Source organism: Argentina silus (genome assembly GCF_951799395.1).
Source record: "Argentina silus genome assembly, chromosome: 7".
Classification (NCBI taxonomy): Eukaryota; Metazoa; Chordata; class Actinopteri; order Argentiniformes; family Argentinidae; genus Argentina; species Argentina silus.
In genome coordinates this window covers 13,965,340-13,986,715 of record NC_139661.1, presented here as the reverse complement: position 1 = coordinate 13,986,715, position 21,376 = coordinate 13,965,340, and the positions used below count along the sequence as shown (strand labels likewise).

The window sequence follows — 21,376 nt, the reverse complement described above, 5'->3', positions numbered from 1 at the left end:
TTAAGGCACACATTTATTACATTAAAAAAACAGAATGAAACAGTAATTTCACAAACACAGTCGCCAAAAAGACACAACAAAACAACAAGTGCATGATAAAAAAAAAAGAGCTTTAAAAAGAAAGAAAACATCAGATGAATTCACAGCTGAGCTCCTGACATTCTGATCATAAGCCTTGTCTCCAGCTTGGAACAGCCCTGTAAAATAATGTAAGGACATAGATTAGTGTGTGTGTGTGTGTGTGTGTGTGTGTGTGTGTGTGTGTGTGTGTGTGTGTGTATACTGAGAGCAGAGCAGAAGGCACAGTTACACTGTGTTGCATCATCAGTAGTGTGAGTATTCCCTTGGCCCATTCACCTATGAAACATGTGTAGAACCGGTCCGCCCCCCGTCGGCCCGATCTCCTTGGTCCGCTCCTCCCATCCCTTGGTGGGCTTGCAGAGCCTGGCGGGGTCTCGGCTGATGTGACCATCTACCTGGGGAGATGATGACACGTACAAGCAATATCACAGACAGCACTCTGAAATAAGGAACAATAAACTATCCCTGAATACATATCAGCAGTCGCTGTGGATGCTTTTCAGCATCAAGTCTTCAAATCAAATCTTATTTGTCACGTACATCGCATATAGCCGTAATTGATATAGTGAAATGCTTTGGAATCATCAGCCCATAGAGGAGATTCAGCCCATTATTGTCTATCAGGCTGTTGTTGAGGGCATATGCCACTCCTGTAAACCCTCTTGCCACTCCTGTAAATCTAAACAGATAACCACCAGATAGGTGGGAACAATAAACAGCCACATCAGGGAAGGCTGGTGGAGGTAGGAATTGGAGGACGAGCTTGTTGTTATGCATGGAATGGAATGAGGAATGTATTGGATGAGGAATGTGAGTGTGATACCATTCCTCAATCCATCCCATGCATAACAATGAGCCCATCCTCCGATTTCTACCTCCACCAGCCTCCCCTGATAGCCACATTTCCCCCCCAGCCAATCAGAGCTATTACTGGACTCTAATTTACACCGATCCAATCAGATCTACAGAACTGCCAAAGGGGCGGGAGCTGGGGGTCGATTAGGAACTGAGATTTGTGTAATGGAATCAGTGCTCATCACTGTGTAAGGTCTTTAGCTACCTTCTCCTTCATCCTGGCCAGTCTCTTCTGCCTCTCCAGCTCCTGCTGTTCCTTCAGCTGCCTCTCCTGCAGCTTTGTCTCCACCTTGTGGAGGTCCTACAGAACAGTAGGGAAGATCACCATCATACTATGACTTCAACCCAAAACTTGACAGGTGACACCAACACAGCAGCCAGTAAATCAGGGAAGGCTGGTGGAGGTAGAAATCGGAGGACGGGCTCATTTTAATGCATGGAACGGAATACGGAATGGTATCAAACAGGCTCATTGTAATGCATGGAATGGCTCAAATACCATTCCATGCATCACTATGAGCCCATCCTCCAATTTCTACCTCCACCAACCTCCCCTGCAGTAAATATAGTATGTGAAAAATACAAATTGAGATCAAACTTGGACATATTGTGAAGTGTTGGTAAAAGACCAAGTAGGTGTGCAGCAGTTCACATACCCTTTCCTGAAAACGTCTGATGCCATTTCCCGCAAGCCTCTTCTTCTCCTCCTTCTCCACCCGTTCCTCTTCCTCCCTCTGCAGGGCGAGCAGCTCCTCCTCCTCCCTTCTCTCACGGAGGTGGGCCTCCACAGCGAGCTTCACCTCCTGCTGCCTCCTGCGCTCCTCCTTGGCAGTCCTCCTCTGAAAGACCTCCTCCGCCAGCCTCTGTTCCTGCTCCTGCTCCAGACGCACCCTGCGCTGGCTCCTCCACTCCTCCAGACGGGAGGCCGCCTCCCTCCTCTCCTCCTCCGCCCTGCACTGCTGGGCCTCCGCCTGCGCCTCCCTCCCCCTCCTGGCTGCTTCCTCCACCTCATCTTGCTGCTGTAGCCGAGTCACCCTCCCATGCTGCCTCTCCGCCTTCCAGCGATGGATGGCCTGGATGGGGGAAAGGTAATAATACCATTATAACGTGAATGAGCATTGTTTAATGTCACAACACAAGTTTATAGGGATATTCAATGGCACCAAGCAATTGAATGGCTGAGACATTGAAGCACCTATGATATTAATCACGTTGTCAGTCCTGTAACTCAATGCTCAGGCTGCTCTACCCAGCCAAAATTAGAGGAGACTTTGGAATTCCATTACTTTGCTTATAAAGTTTCTTTATTAATAATAATAATAATAACAACCATAATAATAATAATAATGCATTTATTTTGTATAGCACATTTATCAGTACTCACAAGACACGACATTCTATGGAGAGAACAAGAATAGATAAATAAATAAAAAGTAAAACAAAAGCAGTCAGTAAAAACAACAATAAAAATAATTAAAGATTAAAAGCAAGTTTAAAAAGATGGGCTTTAGGGTTTATTTCCTACCTCCTTCTTCTTCTCCTGTAGGTACAGAAGCTCCAGATACCAGTCCTCGTGCTCCTCGATGTCCTCCGAGGTCTTAGCAGGCAGGTAGAGCAGAGCCTCTTTCCTATAGGCTGCCCGTCCGTTGTGTTTGGTCCACACCTTCAGGTAACTCTGGTGGTCGTACTGGTCCCAGCCGCCCTGCCTCCCTCCTGCCTGCTGTAGGAAGACCTCCAGGGCCCTCACCTCCGGTGGGAGATCCCCCTCCTCCTCCCCCCCCTGGGGCTTGGACACATACACCTTGGCTGAGGGAGCAGGGGGAAGCCGGGGGTCTGCTTTCACAGCCAGAGACCACGTCTCGATCTTCTTCTCAAAGGCGCTGATCTCCTGGCTGCATGTCCTCTCCTCCTTCAAGAGCTCCTCGAAGCTAAGGAGAAGTCATGAGGAGGAGAAAGAGGGAGTTAATCTCACTGTAAACTGTGGTCAAGCCGTTTCAATGGACCTACTTTGAAGTGTATATGTATGTGTCAACTGTGCTATAATATTCAGTGTGTCTCAAACCTTTGACATTGATCCTCTTTGAAGGTGTTGATTGAATTCTCAACTTCTGTCATTATTTCTTTCAGTTTATCAATCACTGAAAAACAGAAGTTGAAAACATCACCGACAGTGTGAACGTTGATGATGTGGCTTCATGGAAGCATGTCTATAACTCAGTCACAAGCAAGCTTAAGCAAACCAGGGGAGGCTGGTGGAGGTAGAAATCGTGTTTGATACCATTCCTCATTCCATACCATGCATTACAATGAGCCCGTCCTCCGATTTCTACCTCCACCAACCTCCCCAGACCCAACTACTGTCTAACATTAGACTTACACTCAGGAGTAGGCTTCACGTCAGTCAGTTGTCTTTGGAATCTCTTTACACAACTGTGGATTTTCACCAGCTGCTTTTGCAGATGCACACCTGATGAAGAAGAGACCATGATCAACGCTATGTGGAAATGACGTGTTTAAATCTGTTCTTTGAAGAAATACAGCTATATGAAATTATTTACAGTAAAACATCATGTGATGATGCAAATACTGTATTCGTATTGAAAAACATAAAAACACACTTTCAGCCTTTCGTTCATCCTGCAGTCCTTTCTCATACTCTTCCAGTACGCCAAGTCCATCTCCACACCCATTCTTCCTGTTCTGAGTATTAAGCAGTATCTTCTCTTTCTCAAGTTTCTCAATCCTGAAATAAAAACAATACGTTTAACATATGAGGTTTAATACAAACACAACATTACGTTTAACAATAAGTTTAAGACAAACACAACACCGGCAACGGAGAAACATACTGTTTCGTCAGATTCTCTGCATTTCTGAGAAATTCAATCTTCTTTTGATGGACAACTCTATCATTCACACGTTGTTCATTGTGTTGTGCGGATGTACTGAAGTCATCTTCACTCTGAAAAAAACAGTCATCATCAGTCAGGCTAAATGAATCACAGAGTCATTCTAATAATATCCAATGATGTCCCACAACACAAAAGACTTGTTGTTTCAGAAGGCATTTTCATGGCTACATGTCACTTCACTGATTCACATTTAGCAAACAGAGAATATGTGTCATTACTGGCGTATAGGTGTTTGGCGGGACATGCTTTCCTGTTGATTCGTTTGTTGTTGGCAACCAAAAACAGTAAACGATAGTTAGCTAGCTGGAGAGCTATCTAGAGGTATATTTTGTCCTCAGCGCAGAACCTTTGAGCTCCAAGTATCGACGATAGAATCCATTGTGCTTGGTCTAATCAACTACCTTACAGCTGACATACATAAGTGACATTTTTAAGAAATGTTGAAGATATTACCAGTTGTTTCTGAGCAAGTCCAGGGGTTGTCACGGAGGCCATCTTTATTTTGAATTTAAAACTTTAATGAGACTACACCTGTTGAGCACTGTCATGATGTCATTACAGTTTTACACCAGCAGAAGGCGCAGCTACACTTTTCTCATTGGACAAGATAGGCACCGAACAGACATCCAGAGCGACAGTACAAGAAAGAAATAACGTATTGTGTTAATCTACCCCCTTCAAAACTTGAATTTACCTGAATATATTCAACATGCATCTTGTCCACTCAAAACATCTTCTGTCTATGTTGAGGTCATTTATATTACAAGACAATTTATCTCGCACCTTTTCACAGGATGGCCAGCAGCTTCAATTACTAAGACTCCCTGGAGAGTCAGGAGACTATGAATAGGATCACAAATCCATTATTGAGTGAGGATATTAGGGATGGTCAGTCCCGCGGGTGGGGAGCCATAGTTGTCTTCGCAACACAAATAGCAACCAATCCCTAAATGAGCAGTGTTACAATTTCCTACATTCATCTCCGGCTCAGAGGGGTACAGTTTGATTTGATAAATGAGACGTGCAGCCAGCAGAGACAAGCATTTAATTTAGTGGAATTACAGGGTTGGCAGCGCATGGTAAAGCCAGGAGTTTCAATGTGTATTTTCGGTACGAAAGGTATGCAATATAAAAGGTCACGTCAGGACTAGGACTTTCATTGCACCATAGAAATTATCAGCAGACAAATGCACATACAAATATTGTTATGAAATACTATATTCTGTGGTCGTCACATACCTATTACTCAAATCTTGTAGTGCCACGTTGCTCTCCTGCGGTTTCAGTGAGTTGGATATATATTTACCTACAGCTAGTGTGTGTGTGTGTGTGTGTGTGTGTGTGTGTGTGTCTATCCCTGTAATTGACCCTTATGGGTGCTATGATAAACAGCTTGTTTTCCTTTGCCTACTGGGTGGTTTACAGGTTGCAGCATGGTTTACATGCACGCACGCACGCACGCACACACACACATGCACGCACACACACACACACACACACACACACACACACACACAGCAGACATTGTGACACCTGACCGCTGCTGCTGCTGCTGCTGCACCATGTAGGGTAACCTGATCCGACTGTGTCTCGGAACTGCTTGGTATGTGTGTCTCCAGAACTGTGTGTGATCCTTAGGGTCCAGTCAGGTCACACTGGCTCGGGCTGAGGGTGAACCTGGGACGAGGGGGAAAGTGATCGCTCTAAGTGCCTTTCCCTCTGTGCTGTTCACTGCTCTCTGCTCACCCTCCAACTCTCTCTCTCTCTCACTACATGGTTCCCTATTTAACCTCACATGCTCCCTCTGCCCTATATATACTCTCCTGTGTGAGGTCATATACGTAGGTACCCTTCAGGGGAGGCCGGTGGAGGTAGAAATGAGAATAGATGTAATGCATGGAATGGAATCTCTGGTTTCTGCTACCACCTGCCACTCCTGGTAGGTACCCTTATGTGTCCCTCTCTTCCGCTGATTCTCTCTCGTGGAAGAGGCCCCTCTGGATGTATCCTTAAATACTCTTTGGACTCTGGAAAGTAAAAACCGTCCCATCTTGTCATCTTCCATATGTGTCTGCCTCCATCTGAGCTCCTGGGGGGGGTAGGTCGCTGGTTCGATCCCCACCCCAGGAGGGAGCTGGATGTGTGACTGGAAGGTTGCTGGTATCATATCTAAGGTGCCTACCATTGCTGTTATGACCTTGAGCAAGGCGCTTAACCCCTAACTGCTCCAGGGCGCCGAATATGGCTGACCCTGCGCCCAGAGCTCTGTTCTCCCTTGGGGGTGTGCAGGGCATGTGTGTTGTCTCGGGGGGGCTAATAAACATCTTTCTTTTCTTTCTAGCTAAGGTAAAGAGCGATTTCAGTAAGCTCACATGATCTGACAAAGGTCAAACTCAAAATTGGACGTCCAACAAAACAAATACACTGCTGAGAGATTTAAATAAAACATCAACTGTGAAATCACTTAATACTGTATTCAACTGTGACCTAACAATAAAGTTGGAAAACAGATTATCTAACATCCAATGCAAGACAATGCTAAGATTAAAGGGAATACACTTGAGGATCACATTTTTATAATAGACAGGAAATGGGTCATTTCAGACAGATAATTGGATCGCTGGTTCTCCCTTTAAAGGGACAGTACACCCTCATTACAAATGTACCTCATGTTGTGGATACCTAGAAAGTAGGCTAGTCTTAAGTAGTTGTTGACTAGACGGCCTAATAAGCCAATTACTATTGGCTGCGGCTTTTGTGAAGACAGCATATCCCCCCTGCTGTGCTGAGGAAGGCTTGACGTCGAAACGCGTCCACAGTGACTGCTGATATTATTTTTCTATATTTCAGAATGATGGCCTTATTATCTACTGAGTAGTCTTATGTCTCCAGACAGTCAGCATGTGTTACTCTGCAGCTATCCTTCCAAGTTGACATAGGCTATTATGGAAGAACTAGCATTGAGAAGTCACAACCACAAAAAAATGTCACAACACCGCACCACTATTTGTTTTGTGTTTGTTTTGTGTTTCTCAACATCATCTGTCTGTTATGAGTGATAGCCACCTGTGGATAGAAAGTAAGGTTTGTTTTGTATATTGATATGAAACGGTAAACAAATAACTCATCTCAGTAGAGACACACAGTGTTAGCGTACAGTGCTAACAGCAGTGCAGTGATGAGTATGTGAAACACAGTCCTGTTCAAGTATTTGTCACCCTGACATATCACTGCTATACATATATAACAGACATCGCAGACAGTCTGGAGAATATGCCTTCTCAATCAATGTCAACTTTCCATAGCATTTCATATAATGAGAATCGGGAGTTGCTTACAGTGCATGTTGGCCAATTAAAAGGATTAAGCAATACGGATGGTTTCGAAATCACATGGTCAGTTTTTCTTGGAAGGATATTTGTGTCTAGAATGCTAGACCAGCATGGAAAGCCCTGTATGTGGAGGGCTACGGAGCAGAGGCCTCTGGGCTGGACTGATAGTATTACAGCCACTACCTGTGGGAGCAGTGGGATTAGCTCATAGAAGACATGCCACTCAACCACAGAGTTGTTGTCACTAGGCTTAAGGCTTTACTGGCCAGGCTTAACCAACGCGGACCAAATGCTGACACTTTGACTTGACTCTCTTGCCACTATGCATGTTACTGACACCTCCATTAACTTTTAGGAGGGGATCGTGCTTACTACTCTCCTCTCTGGTTGTTCCATTCATGTGTCCAAATAACTTTTTATGGACATTTCACTGCAGATGTACAGTACACCTAGAGCCACTTCTACTGGTTAGGGTTATGGTAAGGGTAAGGGTAAGGGTTAAGGTTAGGGTTAGGGTTAAAGGTAGGGTCGCCTAAGGATCCCATCTATAATATTCACTCCCCTGCTACCCCGACTGTACTGCCTAAAGCTTACTTTCATAAATTGGTTGTCCAGACTGAGAATTATGTGGCAGCCTGTCTGATCATGACGTCAAGAGATAATCTGTGTATCAGATAAATTCAATCCTTCCTAATGGCACTCATATTGGTCCTCCTGACTCCATAAGGTCAGTAACATTAATGCTACAACACTCCTAATAACATCAACATAGATAGATAGATAGATAGATAGATAGATAGATAGATAGATATAGATAGATAGATACTGCAGATAGATATCATTCATTTCCACAGCTCATATAGAGTATTTCCAGAAAAACGACCAACAAACCCATCACCCAGACTTGACAGTATTGCTGCCCTACTGTTACCTCCGCTGACTTAACACCATATACACCCAAAAGTTATAAATAGTAGCCAACTGTAAATACTATGGTGGGTGCAACCGTAACAGCTCCCTGGGTGGCAAGGCGTGTAACATGGTGGCCTCCCTTGCTGCCTTGCCCAGCCTGTTCTGCTGTGTGTGGTATTATGACTCCTTTTGTTCCCAGGAGGAAAGCCCCAGTGACTCACAGCAAGTGTTTGATATGCATCAACCCAGCGTCTTAACACCGACTGCAGCGAAAGCCATTGTAATCAAACATGTCGCACGTGTGAGGTGTCTGAGACGAGAGAGGTAGGGTCAGCTGTACTGTACGAGGTTATTTAAACCAGCTGGCGGATGGAGATGAAGGCTGCGGCAGGCCGGCAGGGAGTTTGGTATCAGCTGCAATGTAGACTAATCAAGAGTAATGCACACCACTCCATAAATCCATGGGCTTGGGCGTCCTTGCCAGCCCCATCAGAGTGACCTGTCCAGGGCCGCCTCAGCAGAGAAAACAGGCTGGCTGCCCAATGCTAAGCTAACAGCTGCTCCTCCCTGTCACTGAAGGCAGATCAGGGAGAGGGGAAACATAACTCAACGAAGTACAATGGCTTCACTCTCCATTCTTGTATTCTGATTATTCACGAGAGCAAATTCACAATAAAGTTAGTATTTGTGTGTAAATGTGTACACTCAGACAACATTAAAGAGATGCTTTGTCATTAATCAATCATATTTTGGCTTAAGTGCTGACTGTATGGTTTTGATATAATGTTTGTCCATTGCTTATCTAACGAGACCACAGTCCTCAGTTTAAGGCCGACAAACGTTTGTAAAATAAGCTTTTGTTCATGGAAGTGGGGGGCGTGTGCCCCTCTCTGCCCAATCATAGTCAGGCAATAAGGAGGACCAGTTTTTGGCTCGCGATTGCTCATTTTAGAACGAGCAGCTGAAATTTCAGCTAACCAGATAATAAATATGTTCTGGTTTATGAAATGCACCAAGGCCCTAACAGCAACAACATATATGTACACATCAATCATACTGCTGTGTGTGTGTGTGTGTGTGTGTGCGCGTGTCTGTGTGTGCATGCTGCATGCATGTGTGCACGCATTCCTCCGCAGATGTGTGTGTGTGTGCGTGTGCATGTATGTTTGTGTGTGTGTGTGTGCTGTGAGTACTGAATTGTATCCATGTCAATAGGAAATTTGAGAATTCAAGTTACACATCTGAAGTTAGGATTTGGCCCGAAATGAAGATGAATGTAACCCTTATCTGAGGAGGAAACTTAATCCTCTGTGTTTATAAATAACACAGGGATCTGTTATAGCTACAGGTGTTAGTGTGTCAGTTAGTGTGACGGTGACGATAAATCTCAGTTACGGTGTCTCACCGCCGCAACAAATAAAACCCATCTCCAAGTGGCACTGTAGTAGAATTGGCAGTGGTGCTGTACCAACCTTACTGGCTGCACACACACACACACACACGCACGCACGCACGCACGCAGGCATGCAAAGGAATGCATGCACACATGCATGCAGCACGCACGCAGGCACAAACACACGCACGCACACACAAAGAGGAAGAGAGACTGGGCAGCTAAAATAGCTGCTCTGCACCAGCATGGCTCCAGTCACAGCAGGCCACGCCGTGCCACCTCTCCCTATGAATATGAGTGATGTCTCAGTTGACTCCCGCAGTAGGGTGAGCAGAGGCTCAGCGCTCCAAAGGATTGTTAGCCTGATCAAGTGTCCCCAACCCTCTGTTTACTAGTGAAAACAAGGCCTGCTTAAACACCCTGCTGTTGACATTGTCTGGGTTCCATGTATGCCCCCCGTATCAGGTTTACCTCAGAGATGCCCATATTATTAGCCTCTCCGTTTTAACCATGCTGCTCTGCGGGGGTGTGGGGGGGTTATATAACAGGTCAGGCTGGTGTTGACACTGATGGTGTTTCTCGTTGTTGCTAACATCTCCACAGCTGAAACAAACAGAGTGCATTGATTGACAGTATATCATTGTCAATTGATACTGATGTAAAATTGCAATATTTGAATGGGCAATCGGCAGCTCCAGGGGGTGAAAGGTGATTCAGAGGTCTTCTCCAGAAACAACCCCGAGACGCAGATCTGAATGGATTTGACAGGTAGGAGCAAGATTGGACTCTGCTTGTTGGAATATTCCCTATTTTACTCCGACCCATCCAATCTTTTCAGATCTACACAAGCGTCTAGGGTGGATGGGCTTGGGCTAAGGTAATGTTCCTTTGGACAGGGTCGCCGCCATTGCTTCTGTACAGCATGGCTGTCTGCCTGGAGACCTGTAATCTCAATCCCAGAATCTCATAAACAGAGACTCTGATTTACAGAGACGAGCGGTCATTGGGTATAAGCTTTACGGCTCGTCTCTGCATAGGGCCATAGCTTCATCACAGTGTGGACAGTCTGCCTGTGGACCTGCAACTTGACTCTACACCGGTGCTGTCTTCAGTCTGCGGGGCTTCCTTCGTACCGTTCTACAGGCTGTGTGCCGACTGTCACTGCTACACCTGCAGGGAGATACTGGCGCGGGAGCGGCCCCTTTATGTAGGACACGTTTTCAGTGGGGCATTATTTAGGCCTATTTTAAGCCTTGGCAGAAGTAGGCTGAGCATCAAATGCCAAAAAGGCCAGAAATATAGGCATGATGAGTGTGTAGTGGAGTAAGGGAGAAGAGCTGCTGTTTGACGGACTGAACGTGTCGTGTTGGAGGTCTGCCTACACTAAGTACTACATGTTCATGGTATTTCCCTGTGCCTTCTGGGCAACGCCGACAATCAGTTGGCTGTATCTCATAAAACAGAGGCCTTTACAATGTTTAAAAAAAAACAGGCAGAAGTAGGAAACAATTAAATGTCCCCACTGAACCACTGCCATTCACTCACATGCTCACCAGGGTGACAAGCCTGAACATGCTTGAGCAGCCAACCACCCAGAGAAAGCACCTGGAGAATTAGGCCTAAATGACTAGTGGGAACATTCCAGGCAAAATCCATTCCTAATCTGTAGAGTTGGGAGAAGTTTGGGGAGAGAAGAGAGCTGACATGTTATGTCATTTTCCACTATGAGAAAATTACTCCTCCCTCAAGCATGACCCATCTTGACGAGTATTGGAAAATGGGTAGGGAGTTATGCTGCGTTCATGCCAAGTCAGGAAAATTCGGAAACACTAATGCTAATTTTAACAGAGTTAAAATTAGCATAAGTTATTTATGTAGAGCTTTCTATTAGTTGATTCTGATCCTCTACTAGTGGAAAACTAGGGTAGTATGTGAGGAATTTCAGAAGTTTCCTATTTGAGACATGTCATGAACACAGCATAAGAAGGAGACCATGAGCAAGGCCCTGTCCAGAAACAACTCCTAACCCCTCCTCCCTAGACTAGTGTAGATCTGAAAGGATTAGTCAGGAATACACAAGATAATAGTCGCTCCACTTTGCCCTCTAGTTGGCTAGTTGGAATTTGACCTCATCTTGCTTATACCCATCCTTCCCATGTGCCTAGATTAGAAAGTAGGGGCTAGGTGTTGTTTCTGGGGCACGGCCTAACAACACAACCCAGTCAAAGTCACTCATTCAGGCAGCCTTTCCCAGCAAGCGCCAGCAAACAAGCCTACTGTGCTGCTCATGGAGAGTATCCACCCTTGTGGCTACAAACATTCCTCATCCTGACTCATCTACAGAGAAACTACCAGTAACTGGGCAACATTCTAGAACTACTGCTCGGAAGTCTGAGGTGTACTGATGGAATTTGAGACAAAGGCTTCTCTCTGTTGCATACAGCTGCCTTTGCCTGGTTCCATAATGTGTGTGCCTTAAAGTTTAGCCAACAACTATGACTAGATATCGTGGCGATACCAGGCCGGCTAGCCATGGGAGTTGGCTAAAGCATTGGTCGGAACCAGGCAATGGTGACTACTACTGAATGAAAACACAGGGCCAAACAAAGACAAGTGCAATATGGGTTTATTGTCAAATCGGCTCTTAAGACATGAACTTGATTTCTGTCGTCATTGTGTCATATGAAATCTTAAACTCTGTTGTAATAAAGTGCAGAATTAAAGCAAGTCCACCTGGTAGTACTGTACAAGTGTGTTACATCTTCAGCAAAATGTGTTCCTAAAAATATGAAAAGCCCTTTTTTTAAACCACATGACTAAAGCTAATGTGCTTCTCTGTACAACGCCTCTCCCCCTCTTCTCAAATCTAATACAATTGGACGATAGTTACATAAAAGGGTTTTTACTCTATTTGGGTTCGTTCGTCAGAGCTCCGAAGATTTTAGCCAATGATTGATATGCCATTACAAAGCTCAGATGAAGCCAAATTAATTAATTGACTGTAAAATCAAACTACATGCTTGGCCATGTTAGGTTCAAACTGACCTTTGTCTTTTTGTTTTAGAGCTCACAGAGGAACAATCAGGTTCAAAGGTTAACAACATGAAGCATGAGGGTTGCATACAGTCTTCACTCTTACTGCACTCAAAACATTCTGCACTCAATTACCATCTTAGTCAAAACCACCCAAAACCCTCCCGAAACGACTAACATTCAGCAATGTTGCATCCCCTAAATGCTTAGTGTAACGAATTATGGAAATATAAAGGAACAGGCAGTCACCACAAATAATGCAAAAGATATCATCGCACAGACAAAGTGTCAACACAGAACAGTCGCGTATCATAGCCTGTGCATAGGAGAAATAAAGCACTTGTGGTATTTGCAAACATTTAACCATTTCATAAAGCTTTGTCACGCCTGGATAGAGGACTGAGTGCGTTCTAATTCCCGTCAGCACCATAGATCCAGAACCATAACAACATAACCACTGAACTGAAACTGAAAGCACAAAGATTTTACAACGAGAGTTACAGAAAGGGTCCATGTATTGGCAACAGGATGATGGAAAAAAAATCAGTCCCAGTGTCGGATATCCCTCCATCTTTGCATAGAGAGAGAAACTCACAAAGTGGAGGCCGAAGGGCAGGGCGGGGGAAGGGCGGGGCGGGGGCATGGAGAAATCTCTCAATGATATCTTAATAAATAGCATCATGGAAGTATAAGTAAGCCAAAAAAAAACGGAAAAAAAATAACTAACTCGGTTCAAAACATTGTGCATGCCCATATTACAAAACCCCCCCATTGTTATTCCACAGGCCGAGAGTCTCTGTCGCTCTGTGAGGGAGAGAAAGGGAGGAGGGTGGAGGGGGGTCGCGTCTACAGTCCCAGTCTCCACACACACACACACACTCACACTCTCGCACACACACACACACACACACACACACACGCATTCGCACACACACCTGTCTCGTCCGCCTTTACCAGTCATTATCTGTGGAGAAGCACAAAGGCCTCCAGCTTCTCAGGGATGTTCCCCTGGTAGGAGAGGCTGTGTTTGATGATGGTCCTGGCGGCCAGACACTGCAGCGTTGTGTGGTTGATGGGCTGAATCAGGTTCTTGGCCATCTCCTTCTCGTCCAGCAAGTCGCAGGCCGTCTGCTGGAAGGCGTTGGTGCTGTCGAAGTGCGTGCCGCAGGCGATCAGCAGGTTCATGATGTCCGGGTGGTTGTTGGTTGCCGCCACGTGCAGCGGGCTGTTGTTGTCCTCGTCCCGGCAGTTAACGTCCGCCCCGCACTCCAGCAGGATGGAGGTGACCTGGAAGGATGGGAACTTGCAGACGGGGTAGCGGCCCACGCAGGTGGTGTTCCTGTCCACGGCCAAGTGCAGAGGGCTGTAGCCATTCTTCCCGCACGGCCGAAGCTTCAGGAACCGGTAGATGGTCTCCTTCTTGAAGTGGTCCTGCTCCACGGTGCAGGGCACCTTCTCCAGCAGGCAGATGAGGTGCAGGATGATGGACAGGGCCTTGCTGAGCTGGGCCGGGTCAGGCAACGCTTGGGCACCCGCAAGGGTCTGGGTCTGACTCACCGCCCGCTCGATCTCCAGGACGCTCTTGCTGAGGATGCCCATGAGGTCGTCGAAGGACACAGAGGTTCCCAGCAGGCCCTTGGCCCGGTCCTGGAGCATGAAAGAGAAGAGCTCGGCGAAGGAGAGCAGACTGGAGGCGGTCATGGGGCTCAGTGGGTCCAGGTTGCTTTGCTGCATGTCCAGGGCGTACTTCCACAGGTTTATGCAGCGCTCGAAGTTGCCCGAGTCGGCGTATACAGCTCCCCGGTAGCGGATGTAGTAGGACGTGTCCGGGTGCGACGGCCCCAGGATGCGCTCTCTGATCAGCAGCGCCTGCATCCGCATCTCGTCCGGGTCGGAGATCAGGCTGTCCAGCTCCTCAACGTTACTCACCTCCCTGGCATAGTCGTAGGCCATGATCAGCTGTTTGGGCTCCGGCTTGTACAGAACGTTGTTGCTGTCGTCATACCTCAGGTCCATGGCCCGCTTCCAGTATTTCAGGGCGCCCAGGAGGTCCCTCTTCTTGTCCACGAACGTGGCGCCGAGCAGCTCCAGGGCGTTGATCCTCTCCGTCTGGTTGGTGTGCTGGTGCTGCGTCAGGAAGTCCACGATGTTGGTGTGGCCTGTGACGCTGGCCGACAGCAGGGGCGTCATGCCGTAGCCATCCCGCTCCATCGTGGCGCCGTACTTCAGGAGCATCTTCATGATCTCCAGGCTTCCAGACTCGGCACAGTCATGGAGGGCTGTGTTACCTGGGGAGGCAGAAATAGCAATCAACATGTTTGGCAAAATGGACATTTTAGAGGTCCTCTGTGGCTCAGTTGGTAGAGTATGGCTCTAAGAACGCGTAGGTTGTGGGTTCGATTCCCGCTGGGACCATATATACTGAAAAATATATGCACTCACTGCAATGTAAGTCGCTTTGCGTAAAAGCATCAGCTAAATGGCATATATTAAGAGGCTAGGAAGAGTTGCAGATATAACCATACAATATGATAATTAAAAAAAACACTAACATTGTAGACGTTTGTCTGATGTTTTTCTTGTTAATTGACTAATGTCTTTTTTTTTGGAGATTCCAGGAAGACTAGCCTAATAACGTACAGGCGCATCCACAATGTACCATATTAAAGTACCTTATTAGCCTAGTGGTCGCTTAGGCAGCAGCTAATGGAGAGTCATACTTAGATCATTGAAAGGAGGAGACAGATAAACAAATAAAAAAAGGGTAGATCAAAACGTTCAAATGAACACGTCAATGCATATGACTGAACAGGCCATCGTTGTACATCTTTAACTTGCTTTGCTTGCCTAGGCGGTCACCCTGTCCCTGTAGGGGTTACCCATATCAAATGAGAGTGATATAAGCAATGTGCCAGTCTAAGCCAGAGCCAGACTGCCAAAGGGGAGGAGATCTCAACGACCGGAACAGATCTTGTGAGCGGCCCGTTTGTACGGCTCAAGTCTTCCCTAGGTTCCCTGCCCCTAATTGGTTTACAAACAAATAAATCCATCAGATAAGTTGACCTGTTTAGACGTCCAAATGTGAGGATTTACTTTGAGGCACAGTCTGGAAAAACAGTGGAGGTGTTTGTGAAGGGGAGGGAGATAGGAAGGGGATTTGTGTCTGTCTGATTAAAATGGTGATAAGTTTAATAGGACAGCACCTTTACCTCTAACCCATGTTTCATCATTGAGGCTGATCTGTCATGAGAAATAATGGAGTCATTCATCATCGGCACCTACTAGGCACTAATCTCATTAGTCCCTACTCTGAGGTAGGCCAGGAGGGACAGACATGAGTATCTTTAGGGCAGGGTTCCAACCTGGGTCTTCCCATGTGGAAGACACAAGCGTCTACCATTAGGCCAAGATGACATCTTCAAGGTCCGAGCGCGCCACTTGAGAGTTTTCACGTTTTACCTCATCACGGAGGCATGACTTCCGAACCACCCCCGCTACATATGAATTTCACCCGAGTTCGAATATAAAGCTTACCTTTAACACTTTTTCTGTTAACGTCAGCGCCTTTCTCCAACAGATACTGCGCGATCTCCTTGTGTCCCTTGTAACAGGAGATCATGAGGCATGTGTGCCCGTGTCTATTCGCCACTTCCAGGTCCGCTTTGTGCTCCACTAGATATTTCACAATGTCCAGATGCCCGTCGAAGCAGGCGGCTCGGAGAGGGGTGGAATTGGTGAGTGTGGTATTGTTCACAGAGGCACCATGGCCCAGTAAAGACTGCACTACCTTCAGGTGTCCCGCAGCCGAAGCTGCCCATAAAGGGGGGGCACCCTCGATAGTCTCTCCATCAAAATTCACGGAACCTCCGACCTCCACCGCTGCACTGCAGCACTCCAACAGATACTCCACTAGGTCCAGGTGTCCGTATCTGGAGGCCATGAGTAAAGGGGTCGCCCCGTTGGTTTTCTCTGCCATTAATGTAGTCACCTCATGGCCAGTTTTGTTCTCCAAAAGTTTCTGGAGGAGCCGTAGTTTGCCATCCCTGGCTGCGTTAAACACGGCCGTCTTTATATCCATTGGAACGAACGGCTCCGCGCGCTGGAAATACAAAATGTATTTTAAAAAAGACAAAGACAGCAGCGTCTGGATAAAACAAAACAAAAAACTCAGTGCCAGAGGGATAAACTGGTGGTGAGCGGAAGCCTTTGTTTGTTGGGGCTTGCTGGCTTTACAGTAGCCAATGTTAGCTAGCTGCTATTGTTAGGATACCTGGCTAAAAGTCAACACCACTCGCATGGCTAGCGGCCAACTTGGTCCGAGTCAGCTCCAGCTACCTGGTCAAGCTAGTAATAAAAACAACGTATCCCTTATGAAAGTCGGCTTGTAGTATCTCGTTAATATCAAGAATTAGCTTGCTAACTTCCTCTAGCTAGCTGTCTAGCTTTACGGGCACTGTGGCAGGCTACAGCTGCTGTGTTATTAGCCACCGCCAGGTAGCCCCTGGTCAGCTAGTGTCCTCTTCCTAGTGACTCCACCGCCGTCCGCTTCGTTATCACCGAGCACCAGTCCTTTTTGATTAGACTCAATTCTTGAACATGTCATTTTTTGACATACCTAACCATGCGCCGTCGTAGATTGCTGTGTCCAATTTAAAAGAAACACGACGTGGTGGGGCCAGAGCAGAGAGGGACAGTAACAACATCCAGCTTTGCAACATCCACCACCCCCGCTCGTTTATTTCCTGTGAGAGAGAGCGCTAGCTAGCTAACTTAGCTAGCTTGAGACAGCTCGCCGTATCCACCAGCAGCAGTAGACGGGTTGGGATGCGTCCAATATTTATTTTTTTCTCCTTCGGCCTCGTTGACTATGGCATCCAGTCGAATCTGTAAAGCGTGTTACCCCCGCGTTTATAGCATCTGAAAAGCTCTTACAGCCATGTATCTCGACAATGCTCTGGAGAGGGAGGAGGGGGGTAGATAATTAGGGCAGTCCACCCACTACACCCGGTTAGATCACGACTCTCTGTCAGATCGAAAACAATGCAGTCTTTTCCGCGACTGACAAGGCGTTAATCCAATCACAGAGCTGCCATGTAGTTACGCAATTTACACCACAAAATCAGCGTTTAAAGGGAAAATTCATTATCAATTTTGTAGATTGAATGATGGGATGTCATACTTTCTGAGTGAAGAGAGTTACCTGTTCACATTGTAAAGTGTGCATGCATGTTTCCATAGTCGTAATAGTTTAGGCATAATCTGTTGTTTCATATTCACACACACACATTATGTGGAGCTGAAGTCTTTTATTACCCAGTACCACCTCCTAGAGGCTAAGTGAACAAAATACAAAATATATGAACTTCTCTTTTTATAATTTCTTTATTCAGCAGGTGCCCATGGTGGTTGGCAGAAAGATAACAAGAAACATCACCATCCTTATTATGTACACTAATTAATCATTGAAATTAGTTTCTGTGGACAAGATGTCAATGTGAAACAACTCAATAAAGCACCCTGTTGTTCACTAGGTGTAGGTGCCATACCAACTGTATCACAAGTAACACACACACTTCATTTCACAATGAACAACTTACAAAACAAGCAGAAGTGAGAAGTCCTGGTCATCTTTAATTGTGTACTGTAGACCAGACAGAAGGTTTACCAGCAAATGTTATTCAGCTATGCATATAAGGAAACAAATGTTATTCAGCTATGCATATAAGGAAACAAATTCCTTTGAATGCTGACAAGCGGAGAAATAAGAACTTTGTGGAGAAATAAGAACTTTACACAAACCAAAACCAGAAAACCACACCATCGAAGAAATGGCTAATATAAAAGAAATTAAATTATGTGTTTACACACCAGCTTCATATTTATCTGTTTTATTTAACGTTACATAACAAAACACCAGTTACACTAAAGAGAAGAGAACTGAGCTTGTGAAAACGTGTTGCGCCATGTCCGATCCACCTGAAACACAAACTCCCACAAACATCTTGCATTAAAAACAAAGAATATGTTGACTCCACAGGGTACTCCTGAAGTGTATGATATCACGACTTGAATCTATCGACCAATGACTTCTGTCATTACAAAGGAAGAAGTAAGAACTTTGTGCAAATGAAATTCTGTTGATCTGAATTGAATTATTTAATGTACCCAGTAGGTCTCAAATCAGAACTGCAAGACAGGCTACTAGTATGACCATACATTCAGGTAAACAGTGTTGTAAAAAACAATATGACAATACGCACCCACATAATAAATAAGTTGTTACATTTCCAACATTGTTTTGCTAGATTTAATTCAGATAATCCACTGGAGTTTGTTTGTTAAAAGGAAATTCACAGCGGCCAGGACCACATCTTAAAAATTCTAAATTCTGTAAATGGAATCTAAAAAAATAACAAACAAAAAAAGAAAATTTCTGCCATTAACTGTTGTTTGTAGGGTAGTGGTGGGGGGGTCTGGATCTAAAGTCCCTTGTGGAGATGACTGTCAAAGGCGACAGGTGACGTGAGATGATGACGATGCTGAGGGGTGTTAGGATCCGACACGCGTCGTGGTGGTCTTCCTGTCGGAGAAGAAGCTCCGGAGGAGCACCACCTGGCTGATGCTGACCACCAGGAGGATAAAGGCCTCTCCGATGGACCAGAAGGCCACACGGGTGTTGAGGTCCTCTGCCCGGCTGCGACCCTGGGCCTCCCGCAGGCGGAAGTGTGTCTGGTAGTCGATGACGGACTTCAGGGCCTCGTGGATCGACACGCAGGCAGACTCCATCTGGAACACGGAGACACATAATCAATGTTTGACTATGGAAATAGATGTCCATACTAAACGCACGCCAAAGCGCACATGCGTGCACGCACGCACTTTGTTACATAACATCTTTCCTGCATTCAAGACAATTTTCATACAGAAACTGTAGTGTAGACTCAATCCATTTTCATTCAGTTAATTCCCTAACCATAACCTCCTTGGACGACCACTTCAACCAACAACCGGCTCCACTTCAGACAGACCTACCTGGGTCAGAGCAGTGACTCTATTCTCATTGGGGAACAGAGGAGGGTCCTCGCCGACCTGGAAGTCAAAGTATACAGTCTTGTGTGTGAAGGTGGAGAACTCGTTGCTAAAGCAGAACTTGTACGTCCCGTTCTTCGCTGCGGTGAACGTGAAGCTGTCGTACTGCTTCTTCATCTCCTTGTAAAGGACTGCGCCATTGGCGTCCTCGAGGCGACAGTCAACGTCATAATGCCCACCAGTCACCACCTGAAAAAACAAACAATAATATATACTTTGTTATCACATTTGATCCCACAATAGACCCTTTTGGGTCTTGATTCCTTAGGACCTTTGTTTTGACCATATAGTGTATCCTAAGTCATACATATGTAACATATAGATCAATCAAGTTACCTGAAATTCAAGGGTACACTTGGTGCCGATGGTGATGTCTTCGTAGAAACACTGTTTTGCGTTATCTGGAAGCTCGAATGTGAGCTCAGAGCCGAGCACCCACCCACACAGCAAGTGGGCCCAGAGCACCTGCACCAACACCCTGAAGCTACCGCGATAGTTGCACATCTTGATTGGCAGGACAGTCAATCTGATCTCTTTTTAGACCTGCAAACGAAATGTATATCGCGTTAACATAAAACCAATAACAACTCTAACAATAAAGTATACAGGCGGGGTGAGAAATAATTACAAAAATGGTTGACAAAGCAAACCCGGACATCTCGGGCTTTAGCTAGCCAGCTTGCTAACTTAGCTAGCTTTCCAGACCGGATAACTAGGAATTTACTTGAGTTGGCGAGCTTCTCTAGGTCTAAAATGAACAGTTACAATATAAGTCGAAGCTTATTATGCTAGAAATATAACAAGGCGCCAACTATTAGAGTATTTAATTCAATATTGTGGCTACACCAGCATAACTCACCTCAAATCCTTCACCCGGATGTCAGTGGCTAAGAAACGTAGCATCAGCGTGAGTCCATTGGATGAAATTCTAGGGAACCGCCCGACTCCCTCTGCCATTGGTCTAAATTAGAGACGACTTATTAACCAGGAAATAATGTATTAGTATGTCAAAATAAACGTCTCTTCACGAAATTGTCAAATCGTCACTTGCCTCTTTTATTTTTTTTGTTGTAATGTCTGTATTTACTGCCTGTCTATAGTTTACAGAAAATGTTTCCTTATGTGCAAAATTAAGCATGTATTCATTCATACATTCATTCGTTTATTCATTCCATTTCGAGCAACACGATATATGCACTGACTGCTAGAATACCTGATTTTATCACTTTGCTCGGCCACTGAGCCCCTGCCACGTAGTCCCCACTAGAGGGGGTTAGCCTTCCGTAATAAAGCCTCAGCCCTGTATTAACAACGTCCACCAAGGGTCGTAAGTTAACATGATATGACTGAGTGTGTTGGATACTTGGGTAACATGATTCAGTCGGCTATGTGGCCTGCTTTGCCACGTTTGCTGGGTTTACATTACACCATGGCAACGAATCTATCCATCCTTACCGCATCAATGCTCTTTGAAATGGGCCCTTCATCTAAACCTGGATATTACTAAACCTAAATATTACATGAGTGAAATAATGCATGAAACTAGAAATGTGACAGGGATATGGCACACAGCACAGCATAACACAGGCCAAAATAACCATCAAGATGATAAGCTCAACAGTGACAGCACACCACAGCTCTCCATGTTTCTCAGCAAACTGCTTATGCTCTCTTAGAGGCAAAACAACCTAAAATGAGACACGATGATCAAATCCTGAAAATCAAATCCTGTTTTGTAATGCTTGTATGTCCTCAGATTTTGCTGACAA

General features: G+C 45.6%; 3 protein-coding genes across 4 annotated transcripts; all 3 read right to left on the bottom strand.

The window, feature by feature from the left end:
• Window positions 1-70: 70 nt before the first annotated feature.
• On the bottom strand, window positions 71-4,343 carry ccdc112 (coiled-coil domain containing 112; the record flags this gene model as incomplete). Its single annotated transcript, XM_083673949.1, has 10 exons — window positions 71-197; window positions 358-476; window positions 1,142-1,237; window positions 1,593-2,009; window positions 2,462-2,864; window positions 2,999-3,074; window positions 3,314-3,403; window positions 3,555-3,679; window positions 3,786-3,898; window positions 4,302-4,343. 10 exons carry the CDS (start codon window positions 4,341-4,343, stop codon window positions 167-169), a joined length of 1,512 nt encoding a protein of 503 aa, XP_083530075.1. The 3' UTR covers window positions 71-166.
• Window positions 4,344-12,093: 7,750 nt separating this feature from the next.
• fem1c (fem-1 homolog c) lies at window positions 12,094-17,457 on the bottom strand. Of its 2 annotated transcripts, XM_083673537.1 has the most exons (3): window positions 17,134-17,457; window positions 16,053-16,617; window positions 12,094-14,806 (listed from the first exon to the last, which is right to left on the bottom strand). In XM_083673537.1, the coding sequence occupies exons 2-3, from the start codon at window positions 16,594-16,596 to the stop codon at window positions 13,479-13,481; spliced, it is 1,872 nt and encodes a 623-aa protein (XP_083529663.1). In that variant the 5' UTR covers window positions 16,597-16,617; window positions 17,134-17,457; the 3' UTR covers window positions 12,094-13,478. The 2 variants fall into 2 exon arrangements, with proteins under 2 accessions (XP_083529663.1, XP_083529662.1); XM_083673536.1 differs by having other exon boundaries at window positions 16,053-17,457.
• A 418-nt stretch (window positions 17,458-17,875) lies between these two features.
• Window positions 17,876-20,490, bottom strand: tmed7 (transmembrane p24 trafficking protein 7). The gene is made up of 4 exons (XM_083672887.1): window positions 20,467-20,490; window positions 19,944-20,150; window positions 19,551-19,796; window positions 17,876-19,304 (listed from the first exon to the last, which is right to left on the bottom strand). The coding sequence occupies exons 2-4, from the start codon at window positions 20,109-20,111 to the stop codon at window positions 19,068-19,070; spliced, it is 651 nt and encodes a 216-aa protein (XP_083529013.1). The 5' UTR covers window positions 20,112-20,150; window positions 20,467-20,490; the 3' UTR covers window positions 17,876-19,067.
• Between the last annotated feature and the right edge of the window lie 886 nt (window positions 20,491-21,376).